Raw genomic sequence first — 25,583 nt, 5'->3', positions numbered from 1 at the left:
TATATCTCTAAATGGCTTATTATGGCTCTGGGATGTACATATAACAGTTTTGCAATATGCTAATACACTCTGTTATTGAATTCAAGAGGGTTACATTTTGAGTTGTAACAGTTTTCAGCTTTCAATTAATTGCATTCTTGGTGAAAGAAAGTTGCATATAAAGTGGAACTCCTTTTGCATTGTAAATCTATCTATCTATATAACCCAAAGACCACTGATGGAATAATAGAAGATGACTTCTGGGAAAAACATGAAAGCAGAAAGAAAACTGATGAGGAAATACTAAAGAATGTGAAAGAGCACATACTGTCTTTTGAATATGTTGAATCACACTATTGTAGAAGAAATTCAACTAAACAGTTTTTAGATGGCAGCTTAAACATTAGTGAAATGTATCGGCTATACACAGACTATTTCAGAGAAAAATAATTACCACTTGCTAAAAAACACATTTAATCAACGGTATTTCATTTACTTAATCTTTCATTTCATCAGCCGAAAAAAGATCAGTGTTGTATATGAACTGGATACAAGAACAGTACAGATACAGAGAAATTACAATTGCAGGACAATTATAACACACATATAAAAGAAAAAGAAATGTCAAGAGCTGAAAAGACTAAGGACATTGAAGCAGCAAAACAGGATACAAATAAAATTGCTTGCTACTTTGATCTCCAAGCAGTTCTCCCTTCACATTGTGGTGAGTGGTCTTCCTTATACTACAAAAGGAAACTCTCATGTTACAACTTTACAATTTATGATATTTCAAACAGTAAGGGCCACTGTTATTTTTGGCATGAAGGCTTGGCCAAACGAGGTTCAAATGAAATTGGAATATGCCTCTATAAGTTCATTACTTCAGTGCCCAATACAGTTAAAGAAGTAGTTTTGTTTTCAGATAATTGTGCAGGGCAGAACAAGAATAAATTCATTGCTTCATTACTTTTATACTGTGTAAATAATATAGACCATATTAACACTATTACTCACAAATTTTTCATTCAAGGGCACACACAGAATGAGAATGATTCAATGCATTCCACCATTGAGCGTGAAAAACGAGGAGTTGTTAAAGGTGGGACAATAACACTACCTGCTCAATGGGTACCAGTACTGAAATTAGCCAAGAAAAAAGGCAGCGTTTATAATGTGACTGAACTAGATACAGCAGATATCTTCAATTTGAAAGACTTATCACAACAAATGGGAAACAATTTCTCCAAAAATGAAAATAATAATTTAGTGAATTGGCCCAATATTAAGATCATTAAGGTCATGAAACAAGATCCTTATACCATCTTCTACAAGCACTCATATGCGCAAGAGGATTTTGAAAAGTTAAACATTCGACAAAGAATGAGAGGTAGATCTGCCAAAGTCATGCTGCACCCAGCTTATTCTTTACCACCAGGGATAGATGCTGGAAAGAAGAAAGATTTGCTGGACTTGTGTAAAAGTGGTGTCATTCCAAGCGTGCATGCATCATTTTATAATTCTCTGAAAGTTTCCAGTAGTGTTGAAAAAGACTGATCTCTAATTTGCTTGATAAAACCATAGCACAATTAGTGATACTTTTTTAATGGCTGTGTTAATTTTTTGTGAACTTTCTTACTTTTGTTTTTATTGTTTGTCATGTTTGAACAACATGGGTCTCATAAAACCAGAATGTAACATTACATTTTTCTGTTCTGTTAAAATAAATACTGTAACTTTATATAAAATGTATATTATTATGTAATGGCAAACAGCTGTTCTAAGTAAAAAAGAATGGCAAACAGTTGTAACTGAGAAAACAATAATGACATTTTGAATGCAAAACTGTTGCAACTCAAAAAATATGTAATAATATAACAGAGAAAATACATTTAAATAATATTATTATTCCAACTCAATGTAATGACTATAATTAACATTCAAACCAAATTCCATTGATTTTAAACAATTCCCTGATTTATCAGCTGGAATTGAAAACTTCAAATGGCTCTCCTGAAAAATCTATATTTTTGAGTTGTAACTCTCTTGTTCTGAGCAGTCGAAATGTTCTGCTGTGTATCCAAACAGCATTACAGATGATGCCGCACATTGCTCCAATACCTGTACTTCAGGAACTGACCCAGAGTACATGACACTTTTCAGATGGAATTGAGTAAAATTTGGCACCAGGCAAACCATGCAACAGGTCTCCCCAACTAATCCATATGCTGTGGAAAATTGTGTCTAGATACTGTCAAACAAACACAGTAGATTTATGTTGGCACCAGTGCATTTTCAGATTATGTTAATAGGAATATTTTTTTTATCCTGCCATGAATCCACTCTCAAAGTTTGTCCCACTAGTTTGGAACTATCCTGTATATTTAATTATTATCAAGTAGTATTTGTTCTAAACTTTTTAGGCTGCAGTTTTCAAATTGTAGACCTATACATTCCCACTGTCGTCTGTCTGATTGATTGTGTCTGTGTTTTGTTAATCTCACAAACGGAATTAGTTAGACGAAAATTGAGACCAGACCTGGTCTCAATTTTCGTCTAACTAATTCTGTGGAAAACTTTACAGGAACTTCCAGTCTGGACCAGAAGTTGTGATTTCAATTCAAAATTTTTTTGAGAATGAAGTTAGATAACTGGCATAACTTGATTGTTATCAGGAGAAGTATGATGTACTGTACAAGGGCAAGACACCACTAAAATCCAGACTAGACATGGAAAGTTTAAGGGTTGATTAACCATATAGAATTCTGGACTGAAAGTTGCGTGATTTTTTNTTATTTAATTAAACAACTAAACTGAATTATTCTATGTAAGTATGAAAAAATAAATTGTAAAATTACAGAACACTTCAAAATTTAAAATATTTGCTGCCTGATACATTCTAGAAAGCTTACCTCTTCACCAGACTTTGCTGATTTCTTTGTTGTGGATTTTACAGGCTGAGATGGTGTAATTTCAGCAGCAGTAGAGTTATCATTTTCTACGCTCGTTTCTTTACTTTTATCCAATCAACAAGTATTTGCACTTTTTTTAATAAAACATACTATGCATAAATGCATAGTATGCTTTATTGAAAAAGAATAAATGAAAATGACAGTTCTCCTTTAGTATCTTATTAATGTATTTATCTTTCTTTGGGTTAGTGGGAAAACTGACTAGAAATTTTTTAAAACCCAGAATAGGGGTGGTAGAAAACTTTGCCAGGCTGGTTCTAAAAACTAAGTTTTGCCTTGTAACTTACAAAATTTATTATTAGTCCATTATATGATGATTATAATAATAATAAAATACATGCCATATTGTTAGGAAATTCCTGAATACAGACACACACACTGACACACTTAGTTAATTTTTGTCTTGTTTTCCCTTGTCTCTGGTCTGGTATAGTACACAGCAACCTGTGTCAACCGAGTATAACTCGCTAAACCCAACATAATAATAATAATATAGCATGGTGAATATAAGGGACTTAAATATTTCTCAGTAGCTTAACAATTATCATATAAAACATCAAATTTAAATTTGAAATGTAGATTTTTTTTTATTAATAAAAACAATTAAAATGAATATGTTCTTTATGCTTTAATGACAATAAATTTTAATTTTACAGGTACCAAATTTTCAAGAAATACAGTCACGTTTGGCTTATGTGTGTTGTTCAAGACAACTCGAACAAGTAAAACAGAGTGATTATTGTACGTATCTTAGACCACCTATTGATAAATATGCGACTTTACAATTTAAAAGCTTTGATGAAATAATGGTAAGCAAGATTACATAATTGTGTACATTTTGATCACATCAATTATTTTTGCAGTAATTGTCATTAAGAACATTAAAGAATTTAGTAATTGAGTGATGCTGTGCATAAGTCAGTGTTTTGTCTGTGATCAAAGTTTAAAGCAACCACATGACCACTAAACACAATTTTTCTCAAATATGTACTGTACAACTCGGCAAGGCCAATTTTGTGACAAAGCAGGTATTCTGAAATTTGATCTATGGGTGAGATATTCAAGGTCAAAGTTTGTCATGTAAAATCTATGGGCTGATTGCTGGGTTGTAAGCTGATCATGCACTACATATTAATCAAGTTTCTAATTGCTGTTAATTTACATTGATCTCTACAACAATTTTTTATTTTAGATTTAAATCAGTTTTAAATCCACAATCATCGCTAAACCCGATGTAATAGCTAATCTCCAAACGTACGCCGTAAATCCATCGGGCTAGTTTTAAGGCTAATTACTATATTAATTACATAACGAATTTGGTACTAGAGGTACCAAATTCTAGTACCAAATTCGTTATGTAATTAATATAGTAATTAGCCTTAAAACTAGCCCGATGGACGGCGTACGTTTGGAGATTAGTTTTAAATCCTTCTTTTCATACAGTTTTAGTTTTCTATACCACAAAGCTGTTTTGTTTTCCTAGAAAGTACTTAGTATTGTAGTAATTCGGAGTGAGAAGTACACGATCCCGTGAGCGAAATGGTACAAAAACAAGAGTCTCAACACAAAGTATTATTTTTCTCACTGACCAGGTTTGTTTATTGGATCCCAACTTTACAATTTTTTTTGAATTTTATACGTACACAGGCGCTCAATGGTACACCTCGAAATCAGTTATCTGTTAACCACACGACAAAAATATGACGAAGACCAAAATTACTTAAACTAACTTACGCTAACTTACACTAACTTATAACTAAAGATGAAAGAATATAGGATATAGAGATAGACAAGTAAAGAAGTAGAAATACCCGGGTTTGGATTTTGATGAGCCCTTGGTTGGAGAACACTTCGGACTAAGAGGCCTTCCCTCGATGATCTCTCTCTCTCTGCACTTTTATTATTAGGTCACTTCTTATTTGTAGACCTTTCGTCTACAGTCTTTGTCTTTCCGATTGAGTTGTCTTTGATTACCTCTCACTTGTAGACTTTTCGTCTACAGTCCTTCCTTTTTTTCTCTGGATCGCTTCGTCTCAGATCACTTCACTTGTAGGAGCACCTCTCTGTTCCCTCCTACCTACTCGAGATCTCCACTCAATCTGATCTTCTTTCTCTCCGTTTTGCTTCCGGGCCTCACTCCCTTTTCCTTTGTGCTTTATTTCTACGAAGATGGTAATCCTCCCCCAAGGGCAAAAAGGGGTTCAGACAAAGAAAGTTATAGGAAGGTTTAGAGAAAAGAAAGTTCTAGACGGTTTTAGACAAAGAGAAAGGAAACTCTAATACTAATACAACATAAAATATAGGAAATATAACATATCATGGCTGACGGCCACATATGCCCCCCCCAAGAGTCATACTCCGTAGTGTAATCTACGGTAGTTGACTTTACATTTCCGAGTATTATAGGGGTGTTGCGGCATTTTCCCTTTATCATCCTCGGTACATCTTTCACTGGCACCTTCGTTCTCGATTTCTCCCGCATCCTGTGTGGGTGAATTTAGTATGGGTCTTCTCCTGGGTAACCATGTCCGGATATAATCAGTAGGATCTTCCTCTTCTTCCTCATCTCTTGCGGGTGACTCTCTCCTCTTCGTATACAGGGGATTCCTCCTCCTCTTACCCTCTTTATATATTGGAGCGTAACATGGTTTGACCCGGTCTGTGTGTACTACCCATTTCTCATCTTTACGGTTGCTGCTAAGTTCAACAGTTACAGGACCCAACACTCATACTATTCTATATGGGCCCAAGTACTTTGGAGAAAACTTCCCGGTGCTCTTTCTCCTCCCTTTCCGAAGTAACCATACCCGCTGCCCTTCTTCCCATAATTTCTCCTTTCTACCCTTGTTTTCTCTCCCCCTGTTTTCTAGGTTACGTTGCCTTCCTAATTCATATGCAACTCTCCTGATTATATTTAATTTATTGAAGAAATTGCATCCCCGATCAGTGTTATGTACCCCCTCAATATCTTCGTCTGGGAAGGCACTTGGGAATCGTGGGTCAAGACCATATAATAGGAATGCAGGGGATTCGTGGGTAGCAGAGTGAGCAGAATTGTTATATCCAAACAGAGCAGGACTAATGAACTCATCCCATTTCCGGTTATCCCCATCCGATATCTTTGCAATAGTCTTCCATAGGGTCTTATTCAGACGTTCACAAACGGAGTTTGCGCAAGGGCGGTACGCGGTCGTGATATTATGTTTGATGGCTAGCTCGTTACACATTTCCCGAAAGATGCTTGACGTGAAGTTGGTCCCTCTGTCTGATACTATGACATCAGGGCAACCATACCTACATACAATGTGATAAAAGAAGCTATCATCGACTCGCTGTGCGGATTGGTCTGGTATCGGGACTGCTTCGGCATATCGCGTATATATATCGACCATGATAAGGATATACTTGTTACCCTTAGAAGTCGTCTGCAGCGGGCCAATAATATCCATTGCAACCTTCTGGAAAGGGAACTCGGAAGTCTCTGTTTCCTGGAAGGGTGCACGACCCCTATGCAAGTTGTGCTGTTGACAAGTCCTACATTGCTTGATTAAACCTTTTACACGACTCTTCAGATTCTTAATATAGTAATACCTATCGATGAGGTTACACGTTTTTTCGACTCCCAAGTGTCCCGATAAGGGGGAATTATGAAACTCCCAGATCACTCGATCAACCATCCCCTTGCCCACACACACACGGACCCACTTTCTCAGCCCCATCTTGCCTGGTTTAGTATGCATCATCACGCCCCCTTCCAAATGAAATTCCGGCTGGATCCCCCTGATGTCTTCATTCCGGTTATGACCCTTAAGTCTTTCCCTCATCTTTCTTAAGAACTCATCATCACCTTGTGATTCAACTACTTTACCCCAGAGTTCTTTATTCGCTTTCACATCGTTATTCACCTCCTCGACCCCATTGCTATTAACGTTTATTCGTGATAAAGTATCAGCCACCTCGTTGCGCTTCCCTTTTATGTGACTTATTTGAACATTATAGTCTGCTATCTCAGCTGACCACCTCATTAATCTCCTATTGTGGTTCCTCATGTTACCAATGAAAATGAGGGGTTTGTGGTCAGTTAAAAGATCGATTTGGTGCCCTAACACTATTGGCTTAAAATGGCGCAGAGACAGGATTATAGCTAGGCATTCTTTTTCGATGGTAGAATAGTTCTTCTCAGCGCCATTAAATTTCCGACTGAAATAGCCTACAGGGTACAGTTTCTCACCCTCCTTTTGACACAATACTGTGCCTGCGCAACTGTCCGACGCGTCGGTGAACAACTGAAAGGGGGATTGAAAATTAGGGTGTTTTAATAGAGGAGGTCTAGCTAAAATGTTTTTGAACTCCTCAAAGCTTTTCCGGCAGGTTTCGTCCCAAACAAACTTACTATGTTTTTTCGTTAAATTAGTTAGAGGTAACGCGATAGTGGAGAAATTAGGCACGAAACCTCTAAAAAAACCCACCATCCCTAGAAAACCACGTACTTCCCTTACGTTCCTTGGGAGTTTCATATCAATAATTGCGCATATGTTTTCTATCTCTGGACGAATGCCGCTTTGATTTATCACATGACCTAAATACTTAACTTCCTTAACAATGAAGGAGCTCTTTTCAGGATGTAGTTTCAGGTTGACTTTATTTAAGGTGCCTATCACCTCATCTAGTAATATGATGTGGTCCTCAAGCGACTTTGAGAAAAGGACTATATCATCCTGAAAAACGTAACAATTAATTCCCACAAAGCGGGCCAGCACCCTTGACATTACAGCTTGAAAGAAGCGGCCGCTATTCTTAGCACCTTGGGAAAGGCGACACATTTGGTATTTCCCCCAGGGGGTCAAGAACGCATATACGTGTCTTATAGAGTGGTCTAAATTGATTTGGAAGTACCGGATTTCAAATCAAGCACGGAAAAATACTTACTTCCGTGGAACTTGCTCATTATCTCGTCGACGCATGCGATGGGAAATTCTTGAGCTGCAGTCAGGTTGTTGATTTGCCGAAGGTCTAGGGTCATTCTGATTTCACCATTACTTTTCTCCACTATGTGGATTGGAGAGTTCCAAGCTGACGAGCTCTCCTCGATTATACCAGCTGCCAAATACGCATTGGTCAGCACCTTTAAGCCGGATAGGTGACACTCAGGGATACGGTATTGCCGTGTGTTTATCGGCTTAGTTTGGTCTATTATTGGCTTATGGGACTCACCAGTCATTCCAGTTAACTCTTCAATTGAGCACGCGAAACATCCAGGGTGCTTCTGAAATATATTACTGACTCGCTCTTTCTCCTTATCACTCAAACCTTCCAACCCCTTAATCGCTACCACAGTATCATTTGCGTTTTCGTCGTACACGCTTTTACTTCCCCCATTACTAATTGCGCTTTCTTCCATTGTCCTTCCCACTTCACTAATTATTTCATACATTCTCCCGAGTATATCCATTCCCAAGATGCCATCGTAATCTGTGTGTCCAGGAAGCTGCATGCATGCTAAGGTTACTTTGGATACCTGATCTCTATATCCTATCTCAGCGCACAAGGCTCTCTCACATTCCGTTACTTCGCCATTTATGCCACGTATCCCTAAAATTTCACCCTCAATAGTTGCCTCAGCTATACCTTGTCCGGGGATGCGTTTCATTACCGTAGAACTCAGGATTGACTTTTCGGCCCCCGTATCTATGAGAAAACATAGTTTAGTACCCTCAATTTCACCATTAATTAGTAGAAGACCCTTTTTTGACTAAAGACTTGGTCGGTCAGCTTAATTCTTATACAAGGAGCACCATGCCGGCCTGTATGGCACTCCTTTATTAGTTTAACTGATTCCATTTGTGTTTTGGGCAGTTGCGGGCGAAGTGGCTAGCCTCACCACAGACGTAACATACTTTATCACTCACCCTCCTGTCCTGATTCCCTTTATCCAACACCTTGTCCATCGCTTCTGCCAATAAATCGATTTTCTTTTCCAATCCCTTAAATTTTTCCTCATTTTTATCATCTCGACTTTTTAGATCTTCCCCTTTCTCGGCACCCACGGCATTCTGTTCCCCAACGTTCACGTTTACCCCTCTTTGTTCGAACTTGCCGCCACACTCTATAGCTATTTCTTCTTCTTTCTCCGCTACCTCAAATGCTTCTTTTAGTGTTTTTGGCTCTCTTCTTAGTACGCTAGCCTTAAGGCTCCCCCTCAACCCCTTTATAAATCGCTCCAGGATTATATCGTCGCGCAGTGTACTTAAATTTTATGATTTTCCTTGGTAGCCCGTGTCAGTAACGTCTTTGTACGGACCGAGAAGTCCGTTACAGACTCGCTATGCCCTTGCTTCAAACTCAATAGCTTATCTACGAAGTCCCTTTCTGCAGCCACTCTCTTCCCAAAACATTTTATTAAATCGCGTTTTACCTCCTCCAGGGTATTATCTTCCAGGGTATTGCTCTGCTAAGCATAAGAATGTGGCTAACGGTTCACCTTTTAACCGCGACTGTAGTACCTCTACCTTGACCTCATCATTCCATCCTGCTAATTTAGCTATATGCTCTATTGTCATGAAAAACTGCTTAATATTGACCGTATCACCCTGCATTCCAGAAAATATAGGGATCATGCCCAGGAATCCTGTAACTACTAACGGTGGGTTCGGACTGAAATCTTCACCAGAATTCGAGCTCCCCACTTAGTTGTTCGTTGCCATTACAATACGTATATACACAAATAAGATAAGCTGAGATTATAATTGGGTATTACAATGAAAAAGATATACGACAACTTGCCTTTGTTACAGTTGGGATCCTGTCGCGGACGCCATTGTAGTAATTCGGAGTGAGAAGTACACGATCCCGCGAGTGAAATGGTACAAAAACAAGAGTCTCAACACAAAGTATTATTTTTCTCACTGACCAGGTTCGTTTATTGGATCCCAACTTTACAATTTTTTTTAATTTTATACGTACGCAGGCGCTCAATGGTACACCTCGAAAACAGTTATCTGTTAACCACGCGACAAAAATATGACGAAGACCAAAATTACTTAAACTAACTTATGCTAACTTACACTAACTTATAACTAAAGATGAAAGAATATAGGATATAGAGATAGACAAGTAAAGAAGTAGAAATACCCGGGTTTGGATTTTGATGAGCCCTTGGTTGGAGAACACTTCGGACTAAGAGGCCTTCCCTCGATGATCTCTCTCTCTCTCTGCACTTTTATTATTAGGTTACTTCTTATTTGTAGACCTTTCGTCTACAGTCTTTGTCTTTCCGATTGAGTTGTCTTTGATTACCTCTCACTTGTAGACTTTTCGTCTACAGTCCTTCCTTTTTTTCTCTGGATCGCTTCGTCTCAGATCACTTCACTTGTAGGAACACCTCTCTGTTCCCTCCTACCTACTCGAGATCTCCACTCAATCTGATCTTCTTTCTCTCCGTTTTGATTCCGGGCCTCACTCCCTTTTCCTTTGTGCTTTATTTCTACCAAGATGGTAATCCTCCCCCAAGGGCAAAAAGGGGTTCAGACAAAGAAAGTTATAGGAAGGTTTAGAGAAAAGAAAGTTCTAGACGGTTTTAGACAAAGAGAAAGGAAACTCTAATACTAATACAACATAAAATATAGGAAATATAACATATCATGACTGACGGCCACAGTATAAACAAACATCACAAAACCTGATAAATTTGTAAAGCCAAACAACCACCTAACTACTTTCCACGATTTTATTTAATTACTAAACAATTTGCATTAGGCACTATTTCTTATTAAATTTAGTAATTATAATTAATGTTTATTAAATAATTTAGAATATTCTGGAAGAAGAAAATCAGCCTGGACCACGAGTTGCGGGTTTGAGTCCCACTCTGGGCCGATTCTTCTCCCAGAATATTCTAAATTATTTAATAAACATTAATTTAATTATAATTATTAAATTTAATAAGAAATAGTGCCTAACGCCTCCCTCTAGCAACAAATTATTTAGTAATTAATTAAATAAAATTGTGGAAAAGTAGTCAGGTGTAATCTGGTAGTTGTTTGGCTAAACTTAAAGTATTTAATACTTCAATTAAATATACAAAGATTAACTGAATTTATTTAAAGCAGTTTTACATTTTTGTCTTAATTTTATTTTATATATGCCTATGAAATATTTGAGAATTAAACTTTGTTAGCTTCTTAAATATTGCATTAATTTTATTACTTTTATGAAATTTAATTTAATTTTACAGGAAGTTGGTTACAATTATGGGAAAAATTATTTTAATGAGAACAAAGCAAAGCATCATGGACCATTATGTAATTACCAATCTTCCAATCAACACCATCTAAATTTTCAGGTAATTGGATTTTCAAAATTATTTTTATTTTAGCAATTTTTGCATTTAAGAATTATGAAAAAAAAAGATATTTTGGTAAAGTAGAACCTCCATTATCCGGATTGTTCAAAATAAACAAAAATTTTACGAATTTGCTGATTTGCACTTGGCGAATTACGACACTGTTTATGTACGTGATGGAATGCATAACTTTTTTTGTTTCAACAACGTCTCACCCAGCACAGTAGTCGTAAACTCTTAAATATGTTTTACGTAGTAATATAACTTGACATACGTATTTATAAATAATTTATATTCAAATTACATCATTTCTATGACCAAGGGCGGCGTAAGGCATGGACGATGTGGGCCACCGCCTATGCCTCGCAGTCTGAAGGGCCTCACGCCTCAAAGGTTTATACATTACTTAAAAGCCGTGAACGCGAAGAAAAATTTTACTCGTCATAAAACGATAGTTTGTCAAATTTTTATTCATAAAAAAGAAGTTTCAACTGCTTTTTATTTTATAAAATCCATCGTCTTGCGCCAGCAGAGGGCCTTTTAACAATAGGTAGTCTACTGCCAAGGCAAACGCCTACACCTTGTTTGGACTCCGGCCCATCTAAGCATCGATATCGATGAAAAAGCCGACGCCTTCACTAAAAGTAAGCCGCCAACTTCTGTGAACTCCAACTTCATCACACCTGAAGACCTCCACGGGGTGCTGCTCCCCGATCACCAGCAGATCATGGAAGATGCCTGGAACAACTATCATAACCACTCCAATTTCCCCTGGCTTCACAACTATTCCCACATCACCATCCCCTCAATCACCAATCGAAGCATAAACGTCCTTGTCAACCGCGCCAGGACTAACTCGCTTCTTACCAACCACTTCCTCTTCACCCGGAAAATCCAAAAAACTGATAAATGCAGCACATGTTCCAATCAAATCAACACATCCTTGCACCGCCTCAACTACTGCCCCAATTTTGACAAGATCCGGGAATAAATTATAAACGATTATCCTATCAACACACCAAATAACGCCAAGATCTCCAATTATCTCAACCTCTCTCCTCCCGCCACCTGTCAGGAGGCCTTGATCACCTACTTCAGAGAGTACTGTAAAATGTTCCGCTACTAGTGGGCGCCACCTCCGCTACTGACAATAATCACCTACTCGTTATTGCCTGTCCTCACCGCTAGAGGACGGCCAGCCACAAATATTCATCGGCGGGACGCTAAAGCCTCGAAGCAGGCGTCCAACTTCCCACATTAATAAGAAGAAGGTTAGCATTGGTCAGTAGTAGTCCAAATTCAATACAAACGTTTGTTTCTTGAAAATTTGATCACAATTTAAATACAGTATTTACTTTTAATATTACAGATATGTCATCGAAAAGAAAATGTGTTGTATTATCATTAAAAGACAAATTAAAGTATTTGTTTCAATTATCCGGATTTTTCCTTATCTGGACTACCTTCATCCCCAATTAGTCTGGATAATCGAGGTTCTACTGTACTTATAAAGTCAAAACAAAAGTAACAATCTGATTTTTAAAAATTATGTAAATAACCACTTTAAAACACAGTGAAAACTGCTTAGGCGACCACCTGCATTCGACGGGCACCTGTCAAAACGGGCAAAAATTTCTGGCACGGAATAGTTTATCCATAGAGTCTTCGTATAAGTTACCTGTATTAAACGACCACCTGTGTAACGCGACCGCGGGCATCGATTTTTGGTCCGAAACAACATACAACACCTGTAATAAGCGACCACTTTCGCGAATGTATCTGGTCTAAACTATTGTAAGAACCCATCTCAACAACGTTTCCACCTCCTAATATAATGAATTAGTCTAAACTCTCATTCGAACCCATGCCAGGCACTTCTCCCACCCTCGAAATTAGGTGCAGGTGCTAATAAATTAGTCTAGCAACAAAGGAAATTAATTTCAGTTTATTGGAAAATGTCTGAAACGCAAAGTGCTGTCGTTAGAAGATCATATTAAAGTTATCACAACAGCAATTAGCGGCAAAGTTTAACTGTGGGAAAACAAAATTTATTTTACCCTAGATCTACAGTATTTTCCTTGGGGGTGTAAAATATTGTACACGATAAAATTAATCGGCTGATCTCATCGTTTGATAAAATCTCTTTTTATTTATTTATTTTGAAGCTCATATACAGTACACGTGCGATAAATAGTTTCTGTATCAACCTACCTATTTCCACGATATTTTTAGAAAAATAGCCAAGTAATTTTCGCAGGCAAAATGTTCAAAAAACAATAAACGCATTAATGCAAAAATCAGTTTTACTTCCTTTTTCGATTCAGCGATTGTAATGAAATCGTATAATGAGAAAAAATAATAAAATCGTTTTATTATTAATTAATAATTTTTCTTATTGTACTTAATTAATTAAGAAAATATTAAATATTAAAAAATACAGTATTTTTAAAGTTAAAATAAGATTAAACTAACGAAAACCAAAAGCAAAGTGATGGAGAGATAGGACGCGCTTGTATATTGATGACGTAATACACGTAACTGAGGAGCGAACGAAAAGAACCGAGTCGAATTAATTAAGTCGGAAAAAAGAAAGTGTGCATTATAATCGAGAAAATGCGAGTATTGTATTAATCTTTAAAATATTGGTGTTAAATCTGTCTTATAATATCATGACGACTCCTGTAAATCGGGTTATCCGATAAGAATAAAATACAATACCAGTATAGCCCTATCGTTGAAAAAATTCGCTTATTTTTGCTCACCTCGAGTTTTGCTTAGTAGAAATGGCTAAAAAGTGCGCAAAATACGTACGGAAATACGGTATTACAGCACCACCTGTCTAAACGACCACTTTTTGAAGGAACCGTGGGTGGTCTCCATAGACAGGTTTTACTGTACTAAAATTTTCAAGTTAATTGAGAAGCAATATTTTAAGCTCTGATGAAATGCAATATTTATAATGAAATAAAAAGGTACCTTTGCCTGTGGAAACATTATTGCAAAACATTATTCCCATATGCATTAATTAAGACACTTGTCACACTGAAAAACTGTGACAAATGCAGTCATAGAAGTCCGTGCTCTGGGAATCAAACAAATCTGTCACAGCAGCCATTGCTTTTGCATCCAATATATAGTGGTGTCCTTCAAGGTGTTTTTTTCAGGGGATTGAAAAGGTGAAAATTGCAAAGGCTCGAGTCTGGATTGTAGGTAGGGTGATTGATCACTTCCCAATAAAACTTGGGAAGCAATTCTGCCATGATCCTGACAACACGGGGTGGGCATTATCGTGGAGCAGAATGAAGCCTCTGCTATAAATATTTGCTGGTCTTGCATTCTCCACACACACACAGGAAGCATATCACTCTTTCATTCATTAATTAAACCTTTATTTATTTAATGTGGCCTAAATTTGGCTAATTTTCAGATTTATTGCACCGTGTACATCAAGTGATGAAAACTGACGAGTCAGAGATAGATCCAAAAAAATATACACTTTTATTGAATTGGAAATGAATTTCAGGCTTCTAGTTCCTCATCAGTCCAACTATCTCATATAGATGACAAAAATTATATAATACAGACAAATTTAATTGTCAGTTACATAACATCTAAATAATTATCAGACATGTAAATTGTACTTGTAAGCAGAATTTCTGGCATTATATATATAAAAGATGATATGATCCTGTTCTTAATGATGAGTGTTACTCAGACTGGACATTTACCTATTTAATGTAGACATATTTACAAAAATTTTAATAAAAAATTCTTTATATAAAAGTGTAAGCTAAAATTATTTATAATTTTCTTACCTCCTAAATAACAGATTTCAGAAGAAAAGACCAATCAGTTATAACAAAAGTATAAAACTTAATTGTATAGAATACTAGTAAACAGTATTACAGGTAATACGATGATCCTGTTTTCAATAGAATCATTTAACTGACAACTATTTTCCTATTTTAATATTAGACATATTAACAAGGAAATCTTTAACAAAATTAATTTTAACTGACAGTTGCTCTTAAATAACAGATGTTTAGAAGAAAGGGAACTGGTGGTAACACACAAGTAAGAAAGGTTTACAAAATAATTGATTAAAAGGTTGAGTAACATTTTTCTTTGGCTGTGCACAAAGCAACCTTTGTGCACAGCCAAAGGTTGCTTTGTGCAAACTAATCTTATAAATTTGGTTGAGTTTTAGAGATAATCCCCCTAGGATCCATGTAAGCATACCAGAATTCTGGAAGTTGATATCCAATATTATCGTTTATTCCACTACCTTTATACAATTTAATTAATTGTGTGCACTCATATCATCATCTTTTTTCATGATTTTTACTGGATATTTTTTTAATTTCACACACACATTATTACAATGAATTGAGACAGCTGAATTTTTACTATTATGTTTTATGGAATTAATGTTCTTTAAATGTAACTTTAAATTTTTGTTTTGTTTTGTTTCCCCCACATAGATACTGGGGTGTGCACAGCTACATTCAAATCTGTATACTAATCCTTCTGTCTCCAATATGTCTAATTTGATCTGATTTTGTATATGTCTATTTTTCCTGTTACTTTTGGGATTAATGTAAGATCATAATTTTTTGAAATTCCTTTAATATATTTTAATTTAACTACTTTTGATGTATTAATTTGTATTTTACTAGTCTTCAGAATCTGAGACTGATTTAGCTGTGTGTTTAATACTTTTAGTAATCATTCATTAAATATGTTTTTGTCATCTTTTATTTATTTTTCCTGAACATCAGATAAAATTGTGTAGTCTTAATTTTTTATATTGTCGTAAGGTACGTATTTTTGTGTGTGTGTGGGATTTCTGAGTAGTAATTGATTAATTTTCAAATTTCAGCATTTACTAAATTTTTCAATCTTAATGTTTGACTATTTCTGATTACTCTCACATCTAAATATGTTATTTGATTGTTAATTTCATTTTCAGTTTCAAATTTTATTTGCCTGAGATAATATATTATTTGTTTTTTCACTATTATATACTAAGTATTCATCAACATAGGGATAGACTGCTTTAATTTTAATTTCTTTAATATTTGAAATTCTAAATCTTTTTTTTAATTTTTTCTAATTTTTGTCATGGTAAGTTCTGCTAATATTGGACCTATACAAATACCCATTGGTATTCCTTCTACCTGTGAATAAAAGTTCTCATTATATGAAAAATAATTAATTAATTAATGTAAACTGTATAAAATTTATTAACCAATCAGGACACTTATTTTCATTTAATGTTTGTAAAGAATTTTTGTTAGTATTTGTCAATATGTCTAGATTGAGTAGGTAAATGTGCAGTTGCTAAGCAGGATCATCATATTATATCATATTATCTTTATATATATATATATATATATATACACACACACCCAGAAATTCTGCTTAAAGATAGAGTTTACATGTTTACATGTCTGATAATTATTTAAATATTATGTAAATTGAAAATTAAATTTGTTTGTATTATATGAGGGCTGTTTCTTTTTCAACCTCCAATAGTTCATAAAACAAAGACAAATGTAAATAACAAAATGAATTTATTACTGTAAGTTAGGTACAAACATGGTTGTTTTTCAACATAATCACCGTGAAAACTGAGGCATTTGTCTATCTGTGGATGAGCTTTGAAATCCCTCTTCATAGAATGTTGCCACCAATGATTTGAGATGGGCCCTAACATTGTTTTGAAGATTGTCATTAGTCTCAAACCTCTGCCCTCCTAGCTACGTTTTCACTTCAGGAAAGAGGTGGAAATCACTCAGTGCTAAATCAGAGTTATATGCTGGGTATTTAAAAGTGGTGAAGACTTCTACCCAGCTTGGAACTTTTTAATACGTCTTCACCATCTTTAAACACCTAGCATATAACTCTGATTTAGCACTGAGTGATTTCCACCTCTTTCCTGAAGTGAAAACGTAGCTAGGAGGGCAGAGGTTTGACAATCTTCAAAACAATGTTAGGGCCCATCTCAAGTCATTGGTGGTAACATTCTATGAAGAGGGGATTTCAAAGCTCATCCACAGATAGACAAATGCCTCAGTTTTCACGGAGATTATGCTGAAAAGTAACAATGTTTGTACCTAACTTATGGTAATAAATTCATTTTATTTACATTTGTCTTTGTTTTATGGACCATTTGAGGTTGAAAAAGAAACAACCCTTATATAATTTTTGTCATCTACATGAGATGGTTGGACTGATGAGGGACTAAGTCTAAANTATTTTAAAAGCAAATACTTTTAAAACATAATCGCTGTAGTAATGTTTTTATGGGCAAGATAACAATTTCATTTGTCAAAAATCAAAATAAAAAAACGATGGTACTAACTACAGGTATCCCTCGTATAACACGGTAGTTACGTCCAGAAAAAGTTTCGTGCTATACGAAACAAAAGACTAATGCAAAACAGGGTTACATTCCATACTATTATTTTTCATTACTAAGAGAAATGTGTTTATTACAGCGACCAATACTTTTGTGGGACGCCGGAGGTATGACGAGGTCGTACCTCTATTTGTCGGCAACAAGTTGGTTAAACTTACCCACTTTGTCAGTAGATGGCTTGTTACTTTCTACGATCTCGAAGGGCCGGGATTCTTTTCGTCAGGTCGAGTGGAGGAGGTGAGAGGGGACGTCGTAAGGCGTAGGCAATAAACGAGCAAAGGACACCATTTAACAAGAAAATTTATTGAATAACAAAAAAGGACGTTTACAACTACGAAAATCAACATAACTTCGAGCTCTCCTAACTTTCGAATACAAGTTTTAGGGGCCGAGAGAGCGTTTACATGCTTAATATCACACCTCTTGATTATTCTATGGAGGTTCGTATCAGACTTTGATGTCGACGGTGCACAATTTTATAAAAATCGCGACTTTGATTCGTAGACCGCACTTAATAAAGATAGCTCGACGATATCGCTCTTCAGTATAGTCCGGCTTGTGAGAGACTTCCCTGAGGGGTTGATGACGGCTTATATTGATTTGGCCTGGGAAAAACGTCATGTGATGGACTGTTATTAGAGCTAGAGGTTACTTTAGCAGGTATGAAGGTCGAAAGGTGTTCCCGGGACGATAATAAAGTAAAGAAATCGGACGTTATCGTAAACTTTAAGTCTTGCAGTATGAGAATGACATTGTTTAGATGGTTGAATGTGTACATTAGAGAGGAGAGTTATAACTTTCTATCGTTGTTGATGAGATATTTGATTTTTTTCTGACGATGTTATCTTAACGGTAAGGTGATAAATTTATTTAAAATATGTCGAAAGTTTAGGTGGAAAGTGAAAAATTGGTTTACGCACGGATCGGATCTCATATTCACTCCACCCTTTTTTTAAAATCCCACTTATGATAGTGTGATTTTAATATGTTCTGTCAATAAAATTTGTGGTTAGAGGTATGTTTACATAGGGAATGTTCGGTTTAATTTTTTTCTTTCTCTCGACAACAATTTTATGGTTCATTAGCCGCATCAATATGTCGCGTCACTATAATAAAAGAATTTGATGTGAAATTTAATATTATGGATATATACAGATAAATCACAGCGCGTGTCAAACTCGCGACAATATTTATTGCTCGAGGTTATAGGACGGGAGTGTCTTCCAACCTGAATGGTTGGTTGGTCGGTTGAAGTTCTCGTTGACCTGGATACGAGGGTAACAGTTCAAAGTTTATGATGAGTCTCTATTCTCTAGAACAGTAGTTCTTAATTACTGTATATATAAATTAGGTACTGTATATATAATTATATATTAACTTAATTTATTGTAACTTTATTATAATTATATATATATTTTTTCCGCCGCCTGGCGCCATGCTACGGAAAGTTTAGAACGAACTATCGTCTGTATAGTATGTAAATTAGGTACCGTAAGTCTAATACAGTACTGTAATTTTATACATTTCGTGTGAAAGAAACATTTCTTATTCAACGGCGATAAAAATTATTTATATTAATGATGTCTCCAAAGTTCAGCGAAGTTTTCGCAGAAAAATAACATCAGAAATCGCGGCGGCGGTTTGCTGAGTTGTTCCGCGACAAAAACAAGCTTTAGCAATGGCGATGTCGAATGGTACACACTCGGTAAGTAATCCTACAATTTTTTGTTTATAGCGTAGTTTATACGGATTATTCCCAAAAAAATTATGCGTATTTTGGAAATGTTGAATCGGATTAGTCTAGAATCGATTAATTTTATGGAAGAAAATCTTTCAAACAGCCGTAGTCCGTAAACTTCACACGTGTCGGACTGTGATTAGCTGTGATTCCTACAAAATCGGATTCATAAAGAACGGAACGTATCTACCGTCTTATAGGGGGATCGACTGTATTAATTGAATTTTAAATATTAGTCAGGGAAAAATTTGTGTGGTGCTTCGTTTATTGATCTAACAGAAAGGGTGTGCAAGATTCAATCTCCAAGGCCATCACAACTTTCAGACTGTAAGTATAAATATCTACAAATATAATTATATGAATTTTATTCTGTACTGTGTGCAATTTAAATACAGTGAAACCTCAGTATACGACCTTAATCCATTCCTGGTGTTTGGACTTATACCGAATAGGACGTATACCAAACCAACCTTTTTTATAAGAAGTAATGTAAAAATGATTAATCCGTTCTCATGTAAAAAAAAAAAATGGCTAGCTTTAAACACCTCTCTTTCCTCGCTAGTTTCTGCTTGATTTTTCATGAGATCAGCAAGTATCCTTTTAACTTTCTCGCAAATAATTTCTTCCGATACGCTGTTTTTCAGTTATCCAAAGCAAAAGCAATTTCTCGATATGATCTAATGTCTTTGATCTCTGTTTAGAAATTGATTTAACCCGTTTCGCAATGTTAGCAAATTTAATAATGTCTTTATTTTTCACGATTGTCAATATCGTCGTTCTAGGAATACGGAATGCAACAGTTAAATCTCGTTAAATCTTGAACACGTGTGCCACCTTCATATTTCTCAACAATCTCTTTTTTCAGTTCCATTGTGATTCTAGTCATTTTTTTATTTTTCTGTTGCCCTCTTGCAATTCATGATTAATAAAAATAATAAAATGTTACTTACAAATTAAAATCAGAAGAAATTTAACAAAGTTATAAACTGTAGCACTGCGAACGTCTAGTCTAGTGTAGTACACCGATAGTGCTACTTGTTCATGGATGGTGCGTATAATTGAATTAAGTTGTATACCGAACAAAAGTCTTATACCGAGCAAAATTTGTTTCGTCCAAACAGGACGTATTCCGAATTGAACATATTCTAAAGCAGACGTATACCGAGGTTCCACTGTACATAAAATCCCCAGTACTTGATTTGTAATTTTTTTAGGTGTTTTCTGATATTTTAATTTTCAAAATCATTTCTCATAAATTGTTTTTTAATTTTAAAAAAATGTTCAAAATTTATATTAATGAGACTGTCAAAAATTAAACTCTAATTAAAACTAAATTACTACTACTAGTAATTTAATTGTTCATTTATCAGTTTGTTTTGATAGATAATTTTTAATGCTTAATTACAATAAAAATACTAGAACAGCTTATTATTTATCAATACTATAGTCTCAGAAGAAGAAGAATACGAATATGAAAGAGAAGCTACTTCGGAACCCGAACCAGATCTATTATTAGACACTGATAGGGTAATTGAACTTATAATTAGCTTTTTATCTTAGATTATCATTCATTGAACATGTACATGTATAATTGTTTGTTATTTTCAATTTAGGAGGATGAGCTTTCTCCCACAAACTCTCAACAAATAGGCTCTCTATCAGATGTCGAATAGATCGTCTCGTAATTATTTAAAGTTAATTTTAGTGCCAATAAGTTAAGATTAAATCTTACAGATTACTAAAATAATTTCAGTTGTTTTAGTTTTGATTTCTCTGCAAAATTATAACTAAAAAGCCAATTTTCATATTATAAACATATTATGATGAAAAATTAAGTATTTTATAAATTATGTTAGTCAAATTTTGTTATGAAAATGAATTTCATTCTTTAAAATCATTTACTTGTAAATTGTTGAAAATGAATATTCTATTTTTTAATTATGTTTATTAATTCAACAAATGAAAGAATGAATAGTATAACTGTAGAATAACCCAAAGTTGTTTATAGATGTACATAATCTTTGTAATATTTTGTAAAGTTGTTAAATAATAAATTCAATTTTAATATTACTGGAATTAATTTAATTTCTAGAAGTTAGAGGAGAATGAGGTCTGATCAAAAATTATCCTACCTTCGGCAAGAGAAAAGTATGTTGTGTTTTGACTTTTTACCTTAATCCACTTCAAACTGCTCCTTTTTTTGCTGCACACACACATTCCAACACGCTTTCCACTTTAATTAATTAATTAAAGTAATTTTGGAAATTGCCGTCAGTGCCAATGTCATTGTTATGAAATATCAATCCCTTTAATGGCATCTTCAGTTTGGGAGAGCTAAAAGTCGCACATAGCCAAGTCTGGTGAGTAGGGGGCTGTTGCACCTATGGTATTCTATGCTTGGTAAGAAACTTCTGAATTGGATACATTGAGAGAGAGATCATTGTGAAGATGAAGTTTCCAAGTATTTCATCATCACAGGTGTAGTCTCTTGCAAAAAATTGCATCCTGGTAGTGCTGAAGGAACTTACAAATGAGCCATTTATTTTGAAATTGGGGCAAGTCCAATTTTTGTTATTGCGAGATATTTAAAGGTTTGCATTTCAATAAATTTAAAAATATTGGTAAGTATTAATAGATATATTTTTAATATTTTGTGGTACCAGATAATGTAAGTTTATAATCCAATAGTGTTTACAGTGCTGACTAAAAAAAGTAAGAGTTTCATTATAACTAAATGGACTTGCCNATAATTAATATATAATTATATGTACAGTACCTAATTTATATATAATACTGTACAGACAATAGCAAACTCAATTTAGCTGTTCCGTAGCGTGGCACAGGGCGGAGGAAAGTGGTTCGGCTGCTCATCCACTATTGGTCCAGATTCTATCAATCTTGTCGCGAAACAAGTCAGCGACAACGTTTTAGGAGCTCCTTTATACGAATGTTGCTACAATTTTTTCGCTACGTTATAGGAATTTCCGTTATAGGGGGGTCTACTGTATGTTGTGTTTTGACTTTTTACCTTAATCCACTTCAAATTGCTCCTTTTTTTGCTGCACACACTCATTCCAACATGCTTTCCACTTAAGTAATTTTGGAAATTGCCATCAGTGCCTTTGTCATATTGGCTTTGATGTTGTCGTTGTTATGAAATATCAATCCCTTTAATGGCATTTTCAGTTTGTAAAAGAGCTAAAAGTCGCACATAGCCAAGTCTGGTGAGTAGGGGGCTGTTGCACCTATGGTATTCTATGCTTGGTAAGAAACTTCTGAATTGGATACATTGAGAAAGAGAGGGCATTATCAAGATGAAGTTTCCAAGTATTTCATCATCACAAATGTAGTCTTTTGCAAAAAATTGCATCCTGGTAGTGCTGAAGGAACTTACAAATAGTAATCTGAGATCCAGACCTCTCAGTCAAAACCGACAATATACCAACAGGGCCGGTCCAAGAAATAGCGGGGCCCGGTGCAAGGTTGTTGTGCTGGGCCTTTTAATAAAAAAATTGCAGTTTTGAACAACAAAATAATAATTTAACGGTAAACATACCATCCGTTGAAAAGATTAGCGAAAGTTAGTAAACTTAGTGAATAATGAAGTGATCAATTTTTAAATTTCGTAAGAGTTAGATCATGCAGGATCACAGGGCTTTGTGCGGTCGCACTTCCCACCAGCTGGTCCTGACCAACAAACTAATGTCAATAAACAGCTGATATATCCTTTACATGAGGTTGGGACACGAAGAAATTGGCTGATGTAAAATTTAATTGATGCATTTTCACTCATAGATTGAGAGAGAGGGAGTGGCATTGATAGAAAACTTTGTGGTTACTTTAACAGTGTCAAAATTGAAAAAGCAAATGCTTTCTTGGAGAGATTGTGACTGAGGATGCGGCTATCTCTCCAAGAGGGAATAAAAAAATCATTTTTGCTAATTTACGGGCAATCATTCAAAGAAATGTAACCCAACCCTTCGGGGCAAGAGGGTAGTCATTGTCTCCATGACCCAAATTGTACCCTTAGCAACAGGTCAGGGACCAATCAGGATGGGGAAAGTGACAGATCGAAACCAATATCGGAATTCTGCGACAAATTGGATAAAAACCCGTGTTCTTGAGAACACGAGGTTGTCTTTGTCTGATGGTTCTTATCATCCTCTTAATCCACTTCATGATTCCCATCCTTTGGTGCTTCCTGCATCCCTACTGGTTGATTACAAAACGAGCAATCACAAACAAGTCCTTTTCCAACCAAAAGGGACCAATCGACCAACATCAGGATTGATCTTGTCCAGAGTACGAAGACCACCATCGAGGGATACCATCATCTTTCTCTCCTTACAAAAACCACCTTCGAGAGATATCCACACACATTCTCCCCACAAGAAGAAACCGATCAATATAATGTAAGAACCTATCTGTTATCCTAATAAATATGAATTAGCTTGTCAGTCAATACTTGAGTAGATTGGTCTGCTACCACTATCCCCATACGGTTCTATCCTCTAGCATCATCCAGAAAGAAAATGACAAACAACCCTATCTTTCATTGTAAGCTATGGAGTCTATACTGTATGAAGGCGTCAGTAGATTCCAACACTGTGGAGAGGCCTCACAATTGTAAATGCTAATACTGTATATAAAATTTTCGTTAAGCCCAACCTCACTCGAGACATGTTTCGATGAGGGGCATGCACAACCCCCTCTATATCTCCTAACTCTCACGACCTTTAACCACCAAAATTTAACAGCATTTACCATGCCAAATTTTGTTTCTTAATTTTTACCCATTCCCAAGACACGAAACAAAATAGACGCGAACACAAACATCCCAGGACACAAGGAATTGGTGTTTTTACTTTTTTTGAGTTCAGGAAGCCTCAAAAACGTAATTTAAAAAACCCAGAGGCTGAAATGTGACACGATTACACTACATTGCATTAATTAATAGCTGGCAAGTAAAAATTTGAAACGATTACAATACTTTCGCGTGTTATGTTAACACAGACAAGAAAGTAAAAGGAAAATTCTCAGAGTTGGATCTACAGTAATTTATATCCCCATTTTAAAGTAAGGAAAAACTATCATCACCGAATTTCCCAGTTCGGGTTCGAAACAGCAACCGCGAGGTCGGTAGACCGAAGCGATTGTTTCCACCCAACATAACACGAACTTCAGTTCTACGTTTACCGTATTATATGTTTTATTTATTTGATCGAGTATTATAGTACAGTATATTTGAACTTAATTTAACTTGTCACAGTCTATGGCAGGGTTACTAGATGAAATTAGGTGTTCCCTAGATTTTCTTACTGTATACGATAGTGTAATATTGGATTAGACCAGTGTTTCTCAACCTCTAAGGAATCATCGTCCCCTTCACTTCAAAATTCCGATGCCCAGGGCCAAGGCTAACGCCAAATTCGTACTGCATTGAATAGACTAGAGACTAGTATAATGTTATTTTATTCGTTATATCGTACAATAATTAAACAAATATCTAACTATTCTTAATGTAATGTTTTACTATATCGCCCAGAAAATTGTTTTTCGCCCCCCAAATATAAATTGTTAGTAATCGCTCCTCAACATGGAAAAACGCCCACATGGGGGCGATATCGCCCCCGTTGAGAAACACTGGGTTAGACTGATGCAAAAGATCTTAACTTTAAGAAACGCGTACGCATTCATCGATGTTAATAAATTGAATTACAGTACTTTAATTCGCCGTTTTACAGCCCAGTTTGAATAGATTTCATGTTGGGAACAAATTCATGCCAAAATAATAATAATATGCACTCTCGAGACTAGTCTTTCTGCTGGTTTTGAATTAAATTTTGAAAACTAGAGACTGTTTTCTGTGATTAGTTTTCTTAAAATTGCAGAACCAGGTCACCGGTATAATAAGTCCTATTAAAAGTCCTAGTAGACATTTTACATACTAAATAGTACGCAAGTATCATTACAGCGTTGATACGCCATCCATCCTTATAATGACGGGCCGATTTCGTTCGCCGTCCACCCCTGCACTGCGTTTAACAACAATAAAAAGAAAGTAAAAGGTTTTTACTTTCTTTTTATTGTTTACGTTACTTCAATGAAACAAGTTTAAAGTTGCGAAATCTCTTG

General features: G+C 35.5%; 1 protein-coding gene across 2 annotated transcripts in view; it reads left to right on the top strand.

The window, feature by feature from the left end:
• The window catches only part of LOC111639979 (neuropathy target esterase sws-like), a 27,735-nt gene extending 6,455 nt beyond the window's left edge, over positions 1-21,280 (top strand). For both annotated transcript variants that reach the window (XM_023385975.1, XM_023385974.1), the window contains 5 exons: positions 3,605-3,757; positions 11,182-11,289; positions 19,685-19,775; positions 20,896-20,975; positions 21,062-21,280. In XM_023385975.1, the coding sequence (XP_023241743.1) occupies positions 3,605-3,757; positions 11,182-11,289; positions 19,685-19,775; positions 20,896-20,975; positions 21,062-21,121 (492 nt within the window). In that variant the 3' untranslated portion in view covers positions 21,122-21,280. The remainder of the gene's footprint in view (positions 1-3,604; positions 3,758-11,181; positions 11,290-19,684; positions 19,776-20,895; positions 20,976-21,061) is intronic.
• The last annotated feature ends 4,303 nt before the right edge of the window (positions 21,281-25,583 follow it).

The sequence above is a fragment of the Centruroides sculpturatus genome, unplaced genomic scaffold (genome assembly GCF_000671375.1).
Source record: "Centruroides sculpturatus isolate CEXI.00-Female unplaced genomic scaffold, Cexi_2.0 scaffold1286, whole genome shotgun sequence".
NCBI lineage: Eukaryota > Metazoa > Arthropoda > Arachnida > Scorpiones > Buthidae > Centruroides > Centruroides sculpturatus.
Note: the sequence above shows the minus strand (reverse complement) of the source record. Positions and strands in the feature narration are given on the sequence as shown.